Source organism: Numenius arquata, chromosome 4, assembly GCF_964106895.1.
Source record: "Numenius arquata chromosome 4, bNumArq3.hap1.1, whole genome shotgun sequence".
Classification (NCBI taxonomy): Eukaryota; Metazoa; Chordata; class Aves; order Charadriiformes; family Scolopacidae; genus Numenius; species Numenius arquata.
The window spans coordinates 44,205,847-44,227,652 of NC_133579.1; the positions used below are offsets into that span (position 1 = coordinate 44,205,847).

General features: G+C 36.7%; 1 protein-coding gene across 1 annotated transcript in view; it reads right to left on the reverse strand.

The window, feature by feature from the left end:
- Positions 1 to 21,806, reverse strand: part of ABCA13 (ATP binding cassette subfamily A member 13) — a 193,206-nt gene that overhangs the window by 35,723 nt on the left and 135,677 nt on the right. The window contains exons 42-48 of the mRNA XM_074146216.1: positions 19,059 to 19,113; positions 18,271 to 18,448; positions 14,764 to 14,879; positions 8,884 to 9,040; positions 7,675 to 7,928; positions 7,195 to 7,387; positions 5,770 to 5,879 (exon numbers count right to left, since the gene is read on the reverse strand). Coding sequence (XP_074002317.1) covers positions 5,770 to 5,879; positions 7,195 to 7,387; positions 7,675 to 7,928; positions 8,884 to 9,040; positions 14,764 to 14,879; positions 18,271 to 18,448; positions 19,059 to 19,113 — 1,063 coding nt within the window. The remainder of the gene's footprint in view (positions 1 to 5,769; positions 5,880 to 7,194; positions 7,388 to 7,674; positions 7,929 to 8,883; positions 9,041 to 14,763; positions 14,880 to 18,270; positions 18,449 to 19,058; positions 19,114 to 21,806) is intronic.

Here is a 21,806-nt window from a genome sequence, read left to right on the forward strand (position 1 = left end):
CAGCCCCCAACCTGTACCAGTGCAGGGGGTTATTCCTCCCCAGGTGCAGCACCCTTCACTTGCCCTTGCTGAATTTCATCAGGTTCCTCTCTGCCCAACTCTCCAGCCTGTCCAGGTCTTGCTGTATGGTGGCACAGCCTGCTGGTGTGTCAGCCACCCCTCCCAGTTTTGTGTCATCAGCAAACTTGCTGAGGGTACAGTCTATCCCTTCATCCAGGTCATCGATGAATATATTGAAGAGGACTGGACTCAGTACTGACTCCTGGGGAATACCACTTGTTATGGACCTCCAACTAGATTCTGTGCCACTAATCATGACCCTCTGAGCTCTGTCTTTCACCCAGTTTTCAATCCACCTCACTGTCCATTCATCTAACCCACACTTCCTAAGCTTACTTATGAGGATGCTGTGGGAGACTGTGTCAAAAGCCTTGCTGAAGTCAAGATAGATGACATCCACTGCACTCCGCTCATCTGTCCATCAGCCCAGAAGAGATTCAAAGACTACGAGGACTCACTTTGTTATCCCTGACCTTCTTAAGTGTCAGCTTTTCTTAGTACATATTTAATGCAGACCTTACTTCTTCAAGTTATTTGACAGAAAAAGTAACTACAAAAATTATAGTTTTATACACTAGCTTGCACTTAGCCAGCTGATGCACTGGTGGCAATCTAGTTATGGCAGTAGAACTACGCATAAAGTAATTTGAGTCCATTTGTACTTCTAAAGAGGAACAGCTGTGCTACAGTGAACACAAAAAACCCCCTTCTAAATGTCAAGCAGACCATGCAGTTAACTATTACACACATTTAAGCTTGATAACTCCTTTGTATGGATGTTGTTTAAAAGCCAGAGTCTCCTAATGTCTTATAGCATCATACCTTATAAATACAGGTAAGCAAATTTTATTAAAATGCTTTCCTTTCTAGTCATTTTTCCTTTTGCTTTTAATGTTTCTGGCCTTTATGAGAGGGACTGCTGTTACTTCAGTATCAGTATTTTATTTCCACATCTTCCCAAGTTAACTGTTTCAATGCTGCTTCTTCCTTTGGCACTCTCTAATATTGGGGCTGCTAATATCCCTAATATGGAGATGCACTATATGGTAATTATTTTTCTATTTCATTTGGACAGATATGTCACTGATAATAGCAATGTTAGTGAAGTACACAAAATAATAATAAAGGCAAATTCCCATGTGAATGGAATTTTGCTATTATCTTCACAAGACTTGCTGTTGTTAGTGATAAATTCCTATTATTTCTTTTCCTGGACTATCTTTATCACATCACAGTTACAATCAGAACAGGATTGCAAAAGTTAGAAGTTGCCTAAAAACGTTTTCTGCAGAAGGATATGAAATAAAGTAAAAAATAAAAAAAACAGGCTTTTGGTAGACTGCTCAGCTTGTATACTATAAATGTGCAATTTCCATGTAAATGGTAAGATATAAAGTTTAGGAGGTACATTAAATTTAAAATATCTGTTTAATTTGTAGTGTATCAAAAAGAGAAAAGCTTAATAAAAACAGATCAGAAGCCTTCTCTTTCCCAAAGGAAGGCCCCCATCAAGAAGAATGCCAGGAAACCCTGATTTGCAGAAGAGATGAAGTTGGCTTTAGTATTTAATAAACAGTCCTGCTTAATAGCAGACCATTTTATGAATCTCAGTGATACTGAAAACTGTTACATAACATCTACCTCTTACGCATTTTACTAAGCTTTTATGAAAACAGGCAGAGTTTTCTCTCAGGTTCTTAGAAATAAGCTTTTTTGTGGTATTAAACATTCAACAAACAAATAATCTAGAGGCCAATGAATCTTTCAGAAGTACTTGAAGATACTGTGAAACTGCTCTTCTGCCCTGTGAAGAAGGCAGCTGCAGCTCAGAAGTGCATTTTTCTTATTTTCTTTGAGACTTTAGCAGAAGTTCCCTGAATGCTACTTACAATCAATGTGTGAGGTGCTTTCTATATAACCCCATGCACCTCCAACATGTTTTAGGCTGAACTTCCCAAAATTCTGCTTTGCAATTCAAAATACGATTTTGAAAAAGCTCATCTTCCATTTCTAGTCCTCTGTGTTGTCCAAAGGTACAAAAGCTCTCTTGTAAAACTCAAGGTCATTTTCAGTGCACCTGCCTCAAAGAGACACTTCTGACTTCATTTTAAATTCAGTGAAACAATTACAAGAGCAATCAGGAAAATGTATGTATGGTTTTGTTTGGGGTTTTTTGCTCTGTTTTTTTAAAACCAGGAACTTTCAAGTGTAGTTACTCAAGGAAACAAGAACTGTTATGAATTAAGGATTTTCTACATGGAGTTACATCAGTTACATTGTCCAATATTTATAATAATAATAATTTCATATACTCATTTCATTATTTGATCGTGAAATATGCATCATGAAGGATCCATCAGATTACAGTAACCTGTCCTTCCAGGGTCACTGAGGACAAAAGTTGTGTTCTTTCCAGTCAAACCCAACAGAGATGGGATCTACATCTAAGATGCTGCCCAAATTATTCATCAGCAATCACTATCCATTCATCTCAGGTGTAAATACAAATCAATCCACGTAAAAAACCCTGGGATGAGTAGCTTTAGTGATTCTTCAACTGTTGAGGAAGGGTTCTCCAGATTTACTGCAGTTATAATCTTACCTACGGAAGAGTCAACGAATTTGCCCCCTAGTGATTTTCAGTAGTACAGCAACACAGGGCACCATCATCGGCTTAACAGCAGTTGCCAAAATACCAAGCAAGGAACAAATTCATGAATGACATAATCCTCTTCTCCCAGCTTTGAAGTTGTTTGTTTCCCCAAGTTTAGCTACTGTGTAACTGCAGCTCTTGCTTGAGGTTGCCTTCTCAAGTTAGTGATAAGTTTCAAAAACTTTGGAATATGAGTTTTACACTCACTTCAGTCAGTTCAAGCACATAAAAATCCATAACCGGGATTGACACCACCATGATACAGGGTGATAATTAATGTTGGGAAGGGTATTTTGGACATTTAAATGCAAATTTCTAATGCTTCCTCTCAAGCACCTTCAATGTATTAATTTTCCCTACCTATATTTTAGTACATGGCAAATAAACTTGCATCTTAAAGTATGCTTTCATGTTGGATTTCTAAAACACAGTGGGGGAAATGAAAGTAGCACACGTGCTTGAAGAGCATTTAACCTACTGTTAAATGCCAGTAGCATACTAAAGTAGACCTCAGAAGAATTTTTATCTGTTTAGTCATAGGTACCTAACAACATATCTAGTAAAAGGAATACAGGCATTGTTAAATTATTTTGTGATTTTTCAAAGAGTTATCTTCAGGAGTTCTGATAAAATAAGCCATGTAATCAATAAACATAGTGTAAGTGCCCATACATGTGATGATGACATATATTCTTATAACTTTACATTTGTTTTCAAGTGGATATTAAAATTTTGGAATGATCACATCAGATAAAATCATTTCCCAAATATAGATCTGGTACCACATTGTAAAGGGAAAGCCATATGCAATCCATGAATCAACGGGTGGGACCAATGGCAAGTCCTATTAAAATCTATAGAAAAAGATCCCTCAAAATCAAAACAAAACCTGGGAGCATAAATACTGCCTTGAGGGCAATATCTTGTCAAAAATTATTACAGACTATTTTATTTCTGTAAATCTCAAATACTCTTCAGACTCATGCTAAACTTGTGACTGCCATGATATCCACCAGTTCCAAAGAACTCCAAATTAATTTTTACCTAATTTTAAATCTCTTCTGTTATTGTCATTGTTGTTGTTGCTTACTATCTGAACATTTTTGTGTTCCGTTCTGGGAAATTATAAATGAAAACAATCATCTAAAAGTCTCTGTAACCACTGTATAGCCTCACTCATATCACTTCTTACTCTCTCAAGAATCATTTTTCCAAAATCTCTTTAGTCTTTCTTTCTTCTTGATTAATGATTACTTGATGGTCATTTTAGGAGTTCTTTGTTATCAAATTATTTTTACACTGAATCTCTTGAAAAAAAGTTTTTTTATGAAAGATAATGACAAAATCAAACAAAACGCATTTAAGTAAAATCCTGATTGGTAGTAGTGATGGTGTTCATTTCAAAAGAAGTTCCAGAAAATTTTGAAATGACTGAAACTACTTACATTTGAAGTTAAATCTGCTGGTCGTTGCCTTTGTAAAAAAGTGAGAAAATACTGACCTATGAAAGCAATTAATTTCTAAAATGAAGAAATATAACTTTTCATTTTGGAAATTCCAAAATGCTTCCTTTAAAAATTTTCTGAATTAAACCCTTCATCTATCCTTCTCCAAAACACATATTTTGAAATAGACATAACTTAGGAAAAGAGAAATTTTACAATTTCTAACTAGCCCATTATACATTTCTATAGAATCATGGAGTTTTCTATGTTGGAAGGGACATTTCAGACCATCTAGTCCAACCATCAACCAAACACTGACAAAAACCACCACTAAACCATATCGCTAAGCACTACATCCACCCGTCTTTTAAATATCGCCAGGGATGGTGACTCAACCACTTCTCTGAGCAGCCTGTTCCAATGCTTAATAACCCTTTCAGTGTAAAAGTTTTTCCTAATATCCAGTCTAAATCTACCCTGGCACAACTTCATGCCATTTCCTTTTGTCCTATCGCCTGTTACTTGGGAGAAGAGACCAACCCCCACCTCTCTACAACCTCCTTTCAGGTAGCTGTAGAGAGTGATAAGGTCTCTCCACTTTGCCTCCTTTTCTCCAGGCTGAACAACCCCAGCTCCCTCAACCACTCCTCAAAAGAATCGTTCTCCAGACTCCTCACCAGACTGCCCTTCTCTGGACACACTCCAGCACCTTAATGTCTTTTCTTGTAGTGAGGGGCCCAAAACTGGACACAGTACTCAGGATGGGGCCTCACCAGTGCCGAGTACAGGGGGACAATCACTTCCCTAGTCCTACTCGCTACACTGTTCCTGATACAGGCCAGGATGTTGTTGGCCGCCTTGGCCACCTGGGCACACTGCTGGCTCATACTCAGTCAACAGTCAACCAACACCCCCAGGTCCTTTTCTGCTGGGCAGCTCTCCAGCCACTCTTCCCTAAGCCTGTAGCATTGCATGGGGTTGGTGTAACCCAAGTGTAGGACGTATATACATATACATTTTACTTTGGCCTGACTAAAAAATAAGTACTTCCCCTCCAATTTTGCTGGGAAAACGGGTAAACATCTAACCCAAAAAGTCTATTATTTACTTATCACTCCATCAAAGTTAGCCTCAGTATCACCAACACTACCTCCTAGCCTAATTACATAGCATATTGATCAAAAGATTAATTAATGACTCCAAAGGACGTAAGTGTCAGAAAACATTTTAAAATTATCTACTTGAAGCACTGCTCATCAGCCCAAGACTGGAAACTTTTCAGTGCAGCACTAGTATGGGGATATATGTTCACATATCTGGACATACTGTGTTAAGATTTTTGTTACAATTTTAAAAGACTGTATTAAGACTTCCTCAAACCTACTCTTTTGCTACCATTCAAGTTTATTCTCAATTAACAGAGCTGTCAGATAGAATTACATAATGTTAAAATGCTTTCCTGCAGAGACTTAACAGTAATAAAGCAATATACATTTAAAAGGGAACTAAAAAGGTCCTTAGAGTCCAGTATAAAGGATTGAAGATATGCTGAGTCTTTAATAATTGGCATTATCAATTAGCACTATTCTGATCAAACCCTGTGTTATTTACCCTGTAGGAGTCCTGATAACAGCACGTCCTGCAGATGGGATGATATCTCCAGTCAGCATCTTAAATGTTGTGCTTTTCCCAGCTCCATTTGTTCCCAGAAGTCCAAAACACTAACAGAGATTTAAAGAAAAAAATATGAGCAAAAGCAATCAATCTGCTATGCTGAAAGAAATAAGTAATATTAATGCTTCAACAGCTTCTCCCCTTTTCATATTTCTTATTATATGTCTGTAAGATACTGCATATGGATATGCTTTCCCTTTCCCATAGAAAATAAGTTTAAATAAAACCCCATATATATATTTGATTACCCCTAATTCCTAAAAATTACTTACTTATGATAGTCCACTCCACTTAAAACCCTGTCCAATAACTAAATGAATTATTTATCCATATTATTAGTAAATGCTAGATTTAAACCAGAGGATCTCAAGCTCTATTTGAGAGCCCTGACTACCAGTCTATAGAGTCAGTATTTCTCTGTTTCTTATGAGCTGCTTCACTCTGTATAAGTAAATGAACACTGAACAGCCAAGACGCACACTGCCTCTGAAGAGTTATTTCAGGCCCCTGGCTGCAATAAAAATATGCTTAAACTAGGACAGGATTCATATTAAGTCTACATAAAGCACTTTATAACTTTAAAAATACTTGTTTCATGAAACATTCTTATTGATAAATAGGCTTTAATCAGCAATTACATCCTCCTAATTACCCCAGTTACTCAACAACTGATCTATAGGACATCACTGGACCTGCACTGCCATGCACTATTTTCTCATATCTTCCAATTTGCTATCAGCAACCAATAAAAGTCTTTTCCTTATCAGTATTTTTGAAATTAATATTTGCAATTCCCAAAAGCATCAAAATAATGAAGAAAAACCTCAAACAAATAAATGCTATTCTGAAATCTTTAGGATTACCATATTCATTGCTAAATTTCAGTTTATTAAAATAGTATATTAGTATGTTATATGCTATATTAAAATACATTGTGATGATTTCAGCATGGGAACTACGAGTTTGCCTTGGTGACAAATTCAGGATTCAGTCCACAGTTTACAATTGAGCTAGGTATTCCTTGCTTTCACTTCAGACGTTGAACTGGTACGTTATCTACTTGGTTTTTTATGTTAGCCTATAAAACAGTAACTTGGGAAAGATAACCAAGAAGAAAACATTAAGATTCTGATGAATTTGTAACCCAAAAAATAAGTAAACAGTTGCTTTTTAAACAGCACCACAGCTTCTGGTTTTATCCAGTTATTGATTTTCAGAAATTACTATAATTGAAATTGTTCTACTGCTACCTACAGATCTTTGATTGCAGACATCCTGATTATGTCTGAGCAATTAATTGCTCAGAATGAAGTGATATTTTCTAAAAGAAAAAAAAAAAAAAAAAAAAAAAGACCTCAGTACCTCTCCCCTTGGTATTCCCAAGCTTATGCTTTCCACAGCTGTGTTCTTCTTACTGAAACCTCCATAACACTTCCCGAGGTTGTACAGAAGGAGGACATCATTACCAGTTCTTCCACCAAAGAGTCGCTGTCGCTCCATTTCTACATCAACATCTTCTGAAGGGTTAACCATGCTGTTAATTGAACACTGACCCCTAAAACAGAAGTTGATAACAAATGACACATGGCAAATTGGACACTGCTGTACTCTGGATAACTCTGTTTTACTTCCCTGGTTGCAGTCTCTTAAAGCTTGGTGATCAAATCTCAGCAGAATCCAAGGGAAATAGCAACTACTTGTATTTTTTCTGCAGTGTCCACTAATTCAGGTACACCATGTTATCAGAAGCATTTATCTTCAGGTGTTCAAAGGAATCTACCATTTTCTTTCTTTAAAAATTAGTTCAGCGTCCACTATGGCAGAATACAAATGGTAACACACCTTGCTTTCTGAAGGAGATCCCAATGAAGAAAAAGCCGTAAAAGAAGTAGTAGTGTTCCCTGCAGAGCCATTTCCACAAAAATCCATCCGAGGAAATTCATCTCAAAGGGGCTCACATACGAATCTACTCCGAAGTTGCTGGTCAGGTCAAACTTGATCTGATTGTACGAAAGTTCTATTAAACCCTGGCCTAAGCAGAATTGTGGGAATACAATGAATGCCCATTTGAGGATCTTGTAGATGTTTTGAAAACTCTGTATTAAGATTGAGAAGGGGGGAGGAGAGGGGAAAAAAGTAAGAAAGGAAAACATTAACTTTCTCCAACAGCACGTTAAGCACACTTACATAGCTGGATACAGCATTCAGCTTTCAGTCAAGGTAAACTGATTTCAGAAAAGTATATCGTGAACTATTTTGGGGCAGGGTTCATCTCTTACTGCATTTTAGAGTGTTTAGGGCCATGGGGTTCTAATTTTAGTTGAGGTTCACAGACAGTAACAAAACAGATGTGGTAATGATCATTCTGTTTTTTTAAAAAATTAATATTTGAATGCAATTAATTCTAAATTATCAGCTTCAACCCAAGTCAACAACAAATCTTCCTCCAAACTTGAGTGACATATAATATAGATTTGACTTCAAACATCAAGTTTTTGACCTGGTACATGCAGAGATATTCAGATATTCATACACATTCTGAATCTCCTCTCCATCAAGCTGTTTAATGACCATTATGACTAATGAAAATTACATACATGGAGTGAGAATGCATATTACTATTCATACAGTGCATTACAGACCCTAGGAATACACGGTTTATCTCTTATGTCAATATTATTCAAACACATTTTACAATGCATATAATCTATTCAATGGACTAGAACAGCTCCCATTATGTGCCAATTACAACTTAATGGTCTGGAAAATGTCAAGGTTTCAATTAGCACTGTTTTTCCATTATTACAGCATGATTATTTTTTTTTTTTTCGTTATGAACAAGTTAAAATTCAAGATGGTAACAAGAAATACAGTATACACTGTAGGACAGAAAAATCATGAATGTTTAAAATACAAGTTTTTCTTCTGGAAAAAGTCTTGTCCATGTGTATGTATAAACATACATATATGTATACACAAACATATACACACATGGATGTGTATGCATGCATCTCCCTTATGAGTAATGTAAAGCAAAAGTTTTATACTGACCTGCACTTTGGAAATTATAGCTAACAAACGAGGCAAGAGAGTCACCAGCATGGTACACAGGCCAAACACAAAATTTAAGGAGATGTAAGAAATAAAAGCTACATCTGAACTTGAGAAGAATCTGGATACAAGATACATCCATGGCAAAGTTGCATATCTGAAAGTTTAAAGAAACAAAATTATCACAAATAAGTTATGTTGTGGCCTCACAAAAAAAAAAAAAAACAAAAACAAAAAAAGCACAGTTATCATACTAGAAAAAAACCCAATAGTTACTCCTTATTTACTCCATATTTTTAAGATATGCAAACAACTCTTTGCACCAACTGACAACAAAGGACAAATTTAGGATATATTTTCTTTGTCAAATTACCTTACGATTCTGTACACATACACATAGCTACTGCCATGTGATGGGCAGCTATGATCCATTTTTGCATATATCAACTGCATATATTTCACTGAATTTCACTGAATTTTTAGAGTTGGAAGGGACCATAAAGATCATCTAGTCCAACTCCCCTGCCGAAGCAGGATTGCCCAGAGCATGTCAGAGCACGTTACTCAGGACTGCATCCAGACAGGTCTTGAAAATCTCCAAAGAAGGGGACTCCACAACCTCCCTGGGCAGCCTGTTCCAGGGCTCTGTCACCCTCACCGTAAAGAAGTTTCTTCTCATATTTGAGTGGAACCTCCTATGTTCCAGCTTGTGCCCGTTGCCCCTCGTCCTCTCACTGGCAACCACTGAAAAGAGTCTGGCTCCCTCCTCCTTCAACCCACCCTTCAGATACTTAGAAGCATTGATAAGGTCTCCCCTCAGCCTTCTCTTCTCCAGGCTAAAGAGTCCCAGCTCTCTCAGCCTTTCTTCATAAGGGAGATGCTCCAATCCTTGAATCATCCTCATTGCCCTTCGCTGGACTCTTTCCAGTAGTTCCCTGTCCCTCTTGAATTGGGGAGCCCAGAACTGGATGCAGTATTCCAGTTGTGGCCTCACCAGTGCAGAGTAGAGGGGGAGAATGACTTCCCTCGACCTACTAGCCACACTCTTCCCTATGCAGCCCAGGATTCCATTGGCCTTCCTGGCCACAAGAGCACACTGCTTGCTCATTGTCATTTTGCTGTCTACCAGGACCCCCAGATCTTTCTCTTCAGAACTTGACTCCAGCAGGAGTTTACTTTCACTGTTTCAGGAATTTCACAACCCTGATCTCTGAATACCCGCAAAACCACACATCTCAACAAGCCTCTAACAAAGAGATAGAATTAAAACCAAATATCTGAAGCTTAAATCCTGGATACTGAGCAATCAGCTTTTCTTAGAGGTTTTTATAGAAAGAAAAGAGAACAAAAAAGGTAGGAGAGACAGGAAAAGAGAAAGGAAAAGAGAAAGGAAAAGAGAAAGGAAAAGAGAAAGGAAAAGAGAAAGGAAAAGAGAAAGGAAAAGAGAAAGGAAAAGAGAAAGGAAAAGAGAAAGGAAAAGAGAAAGGAAAAGAGAAAGGAAAAGAGAAAGGAAAAGAGAAAGGAAAAGAAAAAAAGAAAAGAAAAAGGAAAAGAAAAAAAGAAAAGAAAAAGGAAAGAAAGCATTAATCCTAGAACTGGAACTAAAATTTGTGCCAGTGATATCCGAGAACTGAAATTTGCCAGAGATAGCGCTAGCATTGTTATTACCTAAAACCAGGTTAACAGCTAGTAGAGTAGTAGGCATCAAAAATGTGTGCATACTTCATACCACAATGATGACAATGCAGCATGTCCGTAGCCACACCATTTTCAATGCAAATCTTTAAAGGAGAAGGGAAGGCAACGTCCATTCTGGCAAGCCAAATGACTCCTATCCAAAATGGAGCCGTCATTATTTTTTTTTATAAAGAATAAGCTACGTCTAGCCAGACAAAAAAAATGCCTATGCGATTTGATGAGCATGAATGTCGTGTAAAGGAAATTTATTTTCCTTTCAACATAGCACAAGACATATCTATCAAACAAACGGTATATAGGCTGCAGGATCATAGGTATCAGCATACACCACTGCATGATGGTAAGTATATACATAGTATATATATACACAGAGGTATATATAAATACTTCTTATATAGTATTAATATATATAATTGTTTTAATAGTGAGCTCAATGCAAGAGCAACTAGCCAAAAAATCTGTGAATTCACTTCTTCATTGCATTAAATGGTAGTTTCAATTATAAGCCATAAAAGTCCCTTTTAAATTCAGTATTGTGTACTTTACAGTTGAACTTTTTTCATCTAAGAATGCCAAAATCCTTTACCTTAAGAAACAAACTCAAATCCTGCTGTGAAGTAATAGTGATGTTAACCTCACTTTAGAGGAAGATAAAGATTAAATGACTTAATGTTTGGGTTTCAAATGAAGATTTTAAGTAGTCAAGATTACACTATACTTTTCAGGGTCCTGTTACCAGTCTTAAACACGCAACCTTTTCTTCCTTGCAGGCACATCCCAAAAAAATCACTGTTCTACATTTTTCTCTAAATTACAATATTGTAAATACAAGACAAGTCCATCCTTGGAAACAACACAGGAAAGAGACATGATTTAGAGTGCTGTTACTCTGCTGTAAATGAAAGAAAAATCTGATTTGTTTGCTTATAGCTGCTAAGAAATGAGTATGACTTTTGGAATACTAAAGTTGTATGATGTTCAAACACAGGCTTTAAAGTAACTGCCAGTCACGCCTCCATTTCTATTCTAACTCTTTCTTTTCCTTTAGCTTCAGCTGCAATTTGTTACTTTAAGTATCAAAGATAGAGCATTTTGGACAAAAGCGCTTAAGCAGTTGCACTATGAAACACTTCTGCCATCAGCTAAAAGAGAAAAAAAATGCAATTTAGTTAAGAGACCATTATATTTTTAAAGGAAATCAGTTTTAAAGTAGCACACTAGGAAATCGTTGATTATTCTTTCAAGCACAACCCCTTCTGGCACATAGCTTAACTTTTTCATATAACTGAGCTATTTTTATCTTTATTCTAGATCAGAAATGCTGCACAAGTGTAGTCTGAAGAGAAAAATAACATTTTAAAAGGAAAAAAATGCATTATGGAATGCAGATAAATGAGAATTACATGCACAGTACTGGGGAAGGATAAAATGACTGCAATAGGCTTCAACGCATTTACTGTGTAGTCAGGATGGGTAAAGGGTAGAATAGGAAGAGTGGCAACTCTGTGCCCTTGAGACATGTTAAACGTACTGACTAACAGTTATTGTATCTTTAATACATATTAATACACATTGAATACATAGACCTGCTTGTTAAAAATCACTATAATATTTGTTATGTCAGTCAAAATGAATGTACTAGAGGGATTATGCTCAGATGATTAAGCTGCATCTGCAGTCCACAAAAAAAATGTTTAGAAGACAGTCCAGCTTTTCAGTCAATGCTTGCTTCTTCTGAAATGCCCATACTTGAACTCAACATTTTGGTTAAAACAATGCCAGCATAACTCTTAGCACCTGGGATTACACTGTGAGCAGGACGAAAGCCTATAGCACACCACAGAAAACATTCATGACTTCAGCAGACATACAAGTATGTACTGTATAGGTCACGTGCTGCTTGACTAAGATCTCTATAGATGGCTATTCTTACACTAGGGCCACAGCAACTGGATTATAAGAAGGATTCAATAGTTGTAATTAAAAAAAAAAAACCAAACAGGAATAAGATTTAGTAGTATAAAGTCTTTGCATGAAGACTGATAAGAATTTTTGCCTTAAACTTGAAGGAATCAATTTGTAGTAGTGCAGAAGGAAGGAGAAGGAAGACAAGAGTGATACAGACAGAAAAAAAATTTTCGATGTTTCATCTGAGTTATTTACAAGATCCTGGCATCATGACCTCTAGAATATTACATACTAGTCTGGCCACTCATATCCAGGAAAGATGAGCTCAAACTGAAGTTATAGGGAAAAATGATACATAGAATTACCCAGGGAATGGGAAGGCCATTTTACAAGAGAGGACCCAGCTTTTTTGTGCTTGTAAAAGATATTTGATGAGGGAGAATTACGAAGTAAATAAACTTAGGCTGAGATTTCTAAGAACACATCCAGATACGGAGATACTGAAACAGTCTGCCAAAAAAAGGAGTTGCTGGAGACACGAGATCTTGAAAACAGTTTCAAGATTAAATATAGTAAGTTTTTTTTTAAAGTGTTTATCTGATACTCTTCCTGGAATGGAACATGTCCTGATCTTGCAGAAGATCCTTCGATTCTCTCATGGAGCAGTTATCTAAATATCGGTCTCTTAGGATACGCATTTCCCCCTACAAAGATAGCAACAATTAGTTGCTTGGGATAAGGAAGAAACTTCTGCTCAGAGTGCTTATGTGAGCACATACGCCCCTGCCCTGCCCAGCCTGACCTTTATCTCCCATAACCCTGCCCAAGCAATAACCACCCGTGGTGGTCATAATGGATGCATCTGGTCACGATGGCTCAAAGTGGATTCAGGGGAGACAGGCAACAACAGGCTAACTTGATCACCGTGCCCACCTAACCACAGTACTGATGCTGTGGTCGATATGCCAATGAGACTATGAGCCAATCATCTCACCCCTATAAATAGTGAACAACTGAAGAGCCCTTTGAGCTCTCCTGCAGGGCAGCGGGCTGCACACCAGGATCTCCCCTTGGGTAGGGATGCCTCTCAAGGGTACTCCTCAAGCTTGAGAGATTCCTTGCCACAATAGATCCTTGGTAAGAGACTAATAGCTTGATAAACTTTGATGCTTCACTAAGATGATATTTTAGATTAATTGTGCACATATAATCCTTTAGACATACACCACTGACCACATTTGGGACTAAGACTGGATCCAGCCACACCTAGACTCCTCTCTGAGGAGGGGTTTAGAAAGCAAAGGGGTCCTCTCTGAACCTCATGACTCAACAGTAGGGTCTTGCTGACAGTTTTGTAGCAAGTGTACCTTGCCATCAAATCGTGTTGAACCAGTTGCATTTACTATCAAATTTTGTTAAATTGCTGTTTTATATCACCAAATATATTGCTACTTCTCTCTTATGAGTGAAGTGCATCACTCCATTTGTGACATCATATCCTATAACTATTCATCTTCAGCATTTCTCACATCACCTGGGACTGCACATAGGAAGAGTTAAAGGAACAGAATAGACAGACCATTAGTTTGATTGAGCCCAGGGCTCAACTGCCCTATTTTTACAGAGAAATCAATCCTCTGACCAGTTATTTTAACTTTTTATAACTGTTTTTTTCACGTGAAACTAAGCAAGAGGGTGATATGGGATGACTTCCCCCTCTCTCATAGTACTATTTGGAGGCAAATTTCCAACCATCCCAATACTCAACATTGGACAGACTTCTCACTGGAAATATAAATTCCTGGACTTTGCAAAATTACAGAATTACAGAAAATGGTTAGAACTGTAATAAAAGACAGCCACTTCTTACCTTCTTGATGATATTCTGTACAGCTAAGCACTGAAATTCTAATTTGACTATGCTATTATTTTCCCTCATTTTCTAGAAGATAACATACAATCAACTTCTAACAGCAAATGGTTGTTATGCAATACAGGCTGAATATTTTCTGAGACCTTTCCAGTACTTTTTTTTTTTTTCCTTTTTTTTTTTTCTTTTTTTTTGTTTTAAATGTGTGAGCAAATCTCCCTTCACCTTCCATGTGGAAGTTTCCAACTCATGTTTCAGCCTGCTTTCTCACTATCTTTTGCTGAATCATAATCATTCCCAAAGAGAGAAAATCATGCATCCAGCAGCAGGTGCAAACCAAGTCTAAAGATTTCTGTTTGTTTCTTAGAAGCTATAATTCCATAGTAGCATTTTCAATCACATACCCAAAGAGTATCAGCAGGAGAACAGTGGCTGCCAAGTTTTTTCGGAAAGTGAAGGCTGATAGCTGGAAGGCACTAATAACACCAACACACAGGCTGACAGGAACCATGTAAAGCAACTAGAAACAGAAGAAAAAAGGCACTTAGCAGGTGAGCATCTCTTACTGGTCTTGCTTAATTAGCATAGAAGGGCTCTACAAATTAACTTTTCCATATTTGCATTATAATTATACTATAAATTAGGAAGAATTAGGCAGAAGAGCTCTGAGATTTCATAGTCCTCGCTAGCTGTGAAACTGCCCGTCTTACACAATACACATGAAACATGCCGACAAAATAAAATCTGACTACAGAATATTCCCCTTAATTCCATTTCTATTGACCTTTCCAATACATCCATTTAACAAGCTAACTCTTCCAGATAATGAGTCCGTATGGGACTATTGCTCCAAAACATCAAATTATACTATGAATACAGAGTCTTGGATTCAGAAATAGCAGTTTCACTGATTGGTGCTTCAGTCATAGGAGAATAGTAAGGATACAATTTTAAAAGAGACTTTAATGAAGGACCATGTGTGCTGATGAAGCAAATGACAACTTTTAATGGAAACAGACATAATATTTAGAAGCGTTACAGCCATTAGGCAGCAGGGAAAATCAGTTTCTGTCTCTTGACATAATGGTAACCAAATACTTAAGGGGGGAAGGATGTGATTGGTACAAGGGATTCATCTCCAAGTATTCAAGAGAGACGGGTTCTGCTTGCAACTAGCAACAGCAAGATGTGAAAATCTGTGCTCAGTTCCTCTCAGTGTGTGCCTGCTCTGTGGAGGCTGAGTTCGTTAGGGCAGTGACTGCCTCCATTTCTACTTATATAATATTTAACCTTATCCTAATGTAACTAAGATTCTGAGATGCAACTGCAATAGAGGCAACAAATCAAGGTCTAGCTAAATATTCAGTGTAGAACAACAATATCCTTACTCTTAAAATTGGACTTTCATACTGAAGTACAATGCAAGTCTGATAAACTAAACCAGAGGACATCACTTCTTTGCCAATGGAAAGACAGACATTTCTTTAACATAAGAACAATGGAGTGAAATGTTCTCATCTTGTTCGCACTGTACCTTACTCAGTGCCATATACAAATATCATACAATACCACTCCACAGATTTAGTTTTCGGTTATCCCGGAGCTGTTTGAAAAAAATACGGTAGAGAAGTCAGAAAGCATCTGAGTCCCAGTATGTTCCAACAGACCTAGGACTCTTTTTCTAGAAATAATAAATAACTTTAAACATTAGATTCTATTAGAAGTCTTACTTGAAAGCATGGTGTGTTATAAAAGTTGGGCACACACAAATAAAATAACTTTAATTTTGCCCCTCTAGTGACAGAAGCTTAATCTGAACAAAACTTCTATATTTGTCATGAAATTTTCTTAGCACTTATCCGTTTTCCATTTCTTGAACATAGTAAAGAATACCACTCAAATGTATAAATACAGTAAGAAAGCCTGACTCTCATGACAGCAGTTGCATAAATCAAATACTTCTGCAGGTCTAGTAAAGATTATGCTACCAATAATACAGGACACAGTCTGTAATACTTAAAATATGTAGAAGGATTTCAAATTTGACAGTTCATATATTCCTGTGTTCAGTGTCCTTAAATGATTTTGCAACACAATTAGCATTTAAAGCAGTGTCTGTTCTTTCCCAGATCATGATTGATCATGCAGTACTGTGCTGAATTTGTGAGAACATTTTGAAAGGAAGAGATTGGCAGAAAATAATGAGGACTTGACTTTGCTGCACAAGGAGAAACTGAATGATGAAGGACTGAGCTTTTAACCAAGCCCTCTTATCTGACACTGCAGAAAAAGGAACACAAAGATTGACTGGCCAAGTAAATAACGTTTGGAAAAATGTGTTCTTACTTCAGGCTTGCTCAAGTGTGAAAATCCTGATTTCAAGCATGGATGGGTGAAGCTCTAATGTTTCAGATTTGGAATAGTCTGAATGAGAACAGAAAGCGTTCCAAAAATCTCTGTCCCTGACCATGCTAGTTCATGTTTGTGTTGCTTATACTAGATCCCAGCTCTTCCTTCCATGACCCAATGTGTCAAGCAAGGTACAGAAAGTTTATGTCCCTTATCCAAGGCCAGGAATCTTTTCACTTTAGAATAATCCAGGTGACTCTGTTCACTGTTTCCTCTGAGACCGATCTTCCAATCCAAAACACCTTATTTGAGAAGCACAGTACAGCACCCTAGTTCTTTAAAAACAGTAATTCTATCCCTTTCCCAGAAGTAGGTGACCTAATCTCAAATTCCCACCAAACACTCAACTAATATTATAGCAAGCTTCATTACAAGTGAATTATGAAAAAGCCTTTCAGTAAGGGACATATATGTATGCCTTACGTATATATATAAACACATAGATATACACACACACATAGATACATACACAAATACATAATGGAGTAATTTTTAATTTTAGTTTTTTAAGAGTCACCTTTGAAAAAGATATTTGAAGATAATTTGTGGAATTCATGCTTAAATGGAATCTAAATGAGCTCCTTTACACAGCCAATGATAAATCAGTGACTGGGGACTAGCAGTGACTTGAGAAAGTTAATTCTATTTCACCACCTTTGCTTATTGGCCTGAACAGAAATCAACTTCTCAGACTTGAATAAGGTAAGCAAAAATTCCTTTTTCATTTATCTATGGTGGTCTAAATCTGACCTGCCAAAGTCAGGTCTCAGTGGCATTCCTGTCTTTATATTTTATTAAAAGGGTAAGGTTTAGGGAAAAATAATAATTTGTGTGATATCAAAAGAAGATAAGATATTCAGGTTTGTTAATACTATGCATGCAGACAATACTATTTGTAATGCTAACAATGGCAGAAATTACTTTATATGAGAAAAATAAATGTTAAGGACAGAGACTTTGCCTATTTCTGATCTAGGTCATTCTGTGTATGTGAATTCATAAATAATATTTTCTACTGTCTATCTTGCCAGAAATAAAAGGTACCAATTTGGAGTATCTCTCATATTACCTACCAACAGACAACATACAATTATGTCTTTAAAGTAACTGACTAGTATCTTCAGGCTTCTCCAATAACCTGAAAGATTTTGCCACTGGCAACTCAAAGCACAGAAACTCCTGCTATGAACTGCTATGTGGATGATTCTCTCTGTCTAGGCCGATTAGCCAGATCCCTTTTATTTGTAAAATAGTGTAGGTACCTAAAGCTAGCATATGCTTTACCTTACAATTCAGCAAAATCCCTGTCTTAAAGAATTTTATCTGACAGTATTAAAGTAGAAATGGTGTTCCAGTGCTTGTTAACATGACATCCAAGAGCTGTTGCTCTGCACAATTCAAACCTTATTCACGTGTTTTGTAACCGTATTTCCTTTTCCTCCTTTATGACAAGCTACTTAGAAATTTACACTTGAACACATGCTTACCTACATGATACATACCATATCACAGCAGAAGTTAGCAAGCCAGTAAGTTTTGTAACCCAGGCCGGTGATGTGCTGCAAGCGTTTTGTGCCAGATACTCTGTCTCTCACTATGGCACTTCCAATGGATGCGGTGAGGATAGAGAAACCCAGCATGATACACAGCGCTACCCCACACTGACGAACATTCTCCATTCTAGGGTAAAAAGCAAAATGGCATAATGAAATGAAAACACAGCGGGCAAAACCAGCTCACCATACCCCAACATTTTCAAGGCCAACTTCCTACCAAAACAACACTAGACATTAGGACCTTCATCCTGCTGCAAACACTGTGTTTGTACACTGTCAACATCTAATTATAAAACAGGAGCAAGATGATGTGTTAAGTTACAAAACTATACGTGAGTTACAGAACCCAGTATGTGTTTAAAGTCTGAATAGTAAAGTGAAGCTTTTGCAAATATTTCCCCCTCTAGAGAAAATTAAAATTGAAAAACTTGACAAAAATTTAAAGCAGTTAACCTTTTTGAAAACATCATGACCTGCTCACAAACACTCTGTAAAGCATAGTCAGTGTAAAATCAGTATTTTTCTCTACAAAATAATGCAACTATATCCTATATCTGATATAACCACTAGACTTGACATATAAACACCGGACTAGACAAAATGCTTCAGTCAGTGGAACTGAATTGCATCTATCAAGTCATAATATCTACTGCATACAACATACATGTTTATTGAATTAATAGTTTCAATTGTCTGCTCATTGCAGCTATTATATATTTTAAGAGTTTGCTCACATTTTGTCCTCATCCAGCAAGACTCCTCCATATGGTTGGCTGTAGAGTGTGATCCCTGTGAAAGGAAAAATAAATTATGAAAGACTAAATGCTACATCAGAACTTCAAGTTCTAGAGTACACTGTTGACCCCTTATTACACAAGATGAATGAAAAGGCTAAATACTTAATAAGGAACAGAAAGAGGTCAACCACTAAGCTGACAAACCAAATACTGTCTCCTGCTGAGTGATTCCCATAGTCTGATTCCACCAAAATCTAGTGAATAAACGTAAGTAATAGCTACTTTTCTGCATTCTGAACTGCAGAAATGGGTTCAACAATGTTGTATATTGCTGTAGGATCCCCATCACAGAAGAAACCAAATACAAAACTTAAAAGTATTATTTGTTCATATACCTAATCTTCGGGAGTAAGGTAGCTTGTTACTGAAATTTACCTACTTGGTATTTTATCATTGCTAAAAACATTTTTAGATTGCTGCTGTTTTGCAGAGAAAAACTGTTTAGCTAAATTCACAAAAAAGAGGCACACTTTATATTGAATCTGTAGAGCTTTAAATTAAAGAGATATCCAGTTTGGGGGACCAAGAAAACTCCTGAGTAGGCAATACATTCTTAGGCTGATTTTGGTTCTTGGTAAAACCAGCCTGTAACAATCTAACAAACTGAACTTGGAACTGGAAGGTAGTTTATGGACAAAAACTGTAGCTTTTTTGCTTTTTTCTTTTCAAGCAAAAGAAGAAAAATTGGGGGGTGGAGGGAGCACAAAAATTTGTCAGTGCAAAAGTGGCTGTCCAACTGCTTTTGATGCTGTTCCTGACTTATTTCTATGTGTGCACCTGACAGGTGTGCCAGCTGTAAGATTAACACCAACTGGCAATTCTTGCAGTGAGATCAAACCAGCACTACTTAAATAGAGTGTCTAAAATAAATCTACAGCGTTATCAATTAAAAAATAAAAATAAAAAATCCCATCCTAAAGGCGATTATAATCATCCCAGTATCTTTGGTAAAGAAATAAACTGTTGGTAGCCTTAGATGGACTCTGCAGGGTGCCATTGAACACATTTTGTCATATTTTATTAGAGTCCAGCTGTATAAAGATAAAAATTGTCTTTGCTTCAGTAACAGGTGCAAGCTGACCAAGAATATCTAAACATATATTTTTGCCCCTTTAATTTTTCATTCCTCATCTTCAAACGAAAGTAATCTAAAACTCACAATGTCACTGTGGGGTAAAAGGCTGAACAACAGAGAATTAACTCGCACACAAAACTAGTACAAGGTACAGATTTTCCAAATACAGTTAAAAGCTGTACACTGAAGCCCAATGGTAGTTAGCAAATCAAAAGAAGATACAAGCCAGTAAGGTCTTGATTCATCACTAGTCTGCTATTTGCAGAAGTCTTTCATGTCATTTGCCTAGAGGAACTGTTTAAAGTTTTCCTTTGTTTTTCTTTTACACCATTAATTTTTTAAACAATAGCTGCTATTTGTTCTGAAGCAAAAAAAAAAACCCAGCATATCAAAGAAAACTATTTTTTTCCCACTGGATCCAAGTATTAGCTGAAATTCTATCTATGTAAAGGAAAAGTAGCATGAAAGAAAAAGCTTCTTTTCTAAAAAATTTTTTCTATGCTTTTACAATGGTTGAATAAAGGTGTGCCTATCAGAAGAATGTATTCACTTCATATATATATATAGGATTCTCACTGAATTAGAAATTAGTAGCCAAAAATAAAATTAAGCCAGATTTTTACCATACAGACAAACTGAAATAAATCTGAACTTATTTTCAATTTGGTTAGGGAAAAAAAAAAAAAAAAAAAATCTGATTTTCAGCCTTAATCTAATTACAATGGAGGAATGCTTTTTGAAAATGGGAATCCTGATAATTTCAGAAGCGTTAAACCAAGAAGTTAACAACATGAAATGTGCTTCTTGTACTCATTACGTCTCAGTTAAATTGGAAAAGGGCAGAAATATGTCTTCCAGGTATCCCATTTTATGGCTATGAGCCAAGTTCCAGTTATAGAGGCTTTTCCCATGATTGTCAAGGTCTTGCCCTCGTGATCAAGAATTTGAATGCTCTAACCATGCTGTCCTCTCCCAAGTTTCAGATGACAGAAATCCTACAGTAAAATTGCTCCAGCTCAAGGGTTAGAATTTTTAGACATTGAAAATCTTAAAATACTGCCCATGATTGGGAAATGCCAAGACTTGGAGACCTATAGGTCCTACTGACTCACATCCCTTTTCCCAGAATTGTGACACAGGTCAACCTGTCATATGGAATGGTAGAGAATTATTGCCCATAAAGTGTCCAGGAATAGGGCAGTTTACCAGGAATTCAGGAAGGTTCTCCACTCTATTCCATTCATTAATCCAGGCTGATCTGAACCATATCTCATTGTTCTACTGCTATCAACTATCTGCTGTATTCAGTGAGAAGCACATGCACTAGTGAAAACAGAGATGAGTTGCTTGTGTAATTTCCTGTACAAATTAATTCATGCTCATAAACATAGGTTTGCCCACTTGTATGTTTTGAGAACTGAGAACCTAGTCAATGAATTTTATAGGAGATCACCTGCACTGCTGAAACTGGGTTTTAAAAAGACCTACATGGAATTAATGAAACATGCAAAACACAAAGACAAAAACGACATCAAATATTTTACAAAGAATAACTTCTCAGGAATATTTAATGTGTCTGGAAATTATCTCTCTCTCCTGAAATCACCATG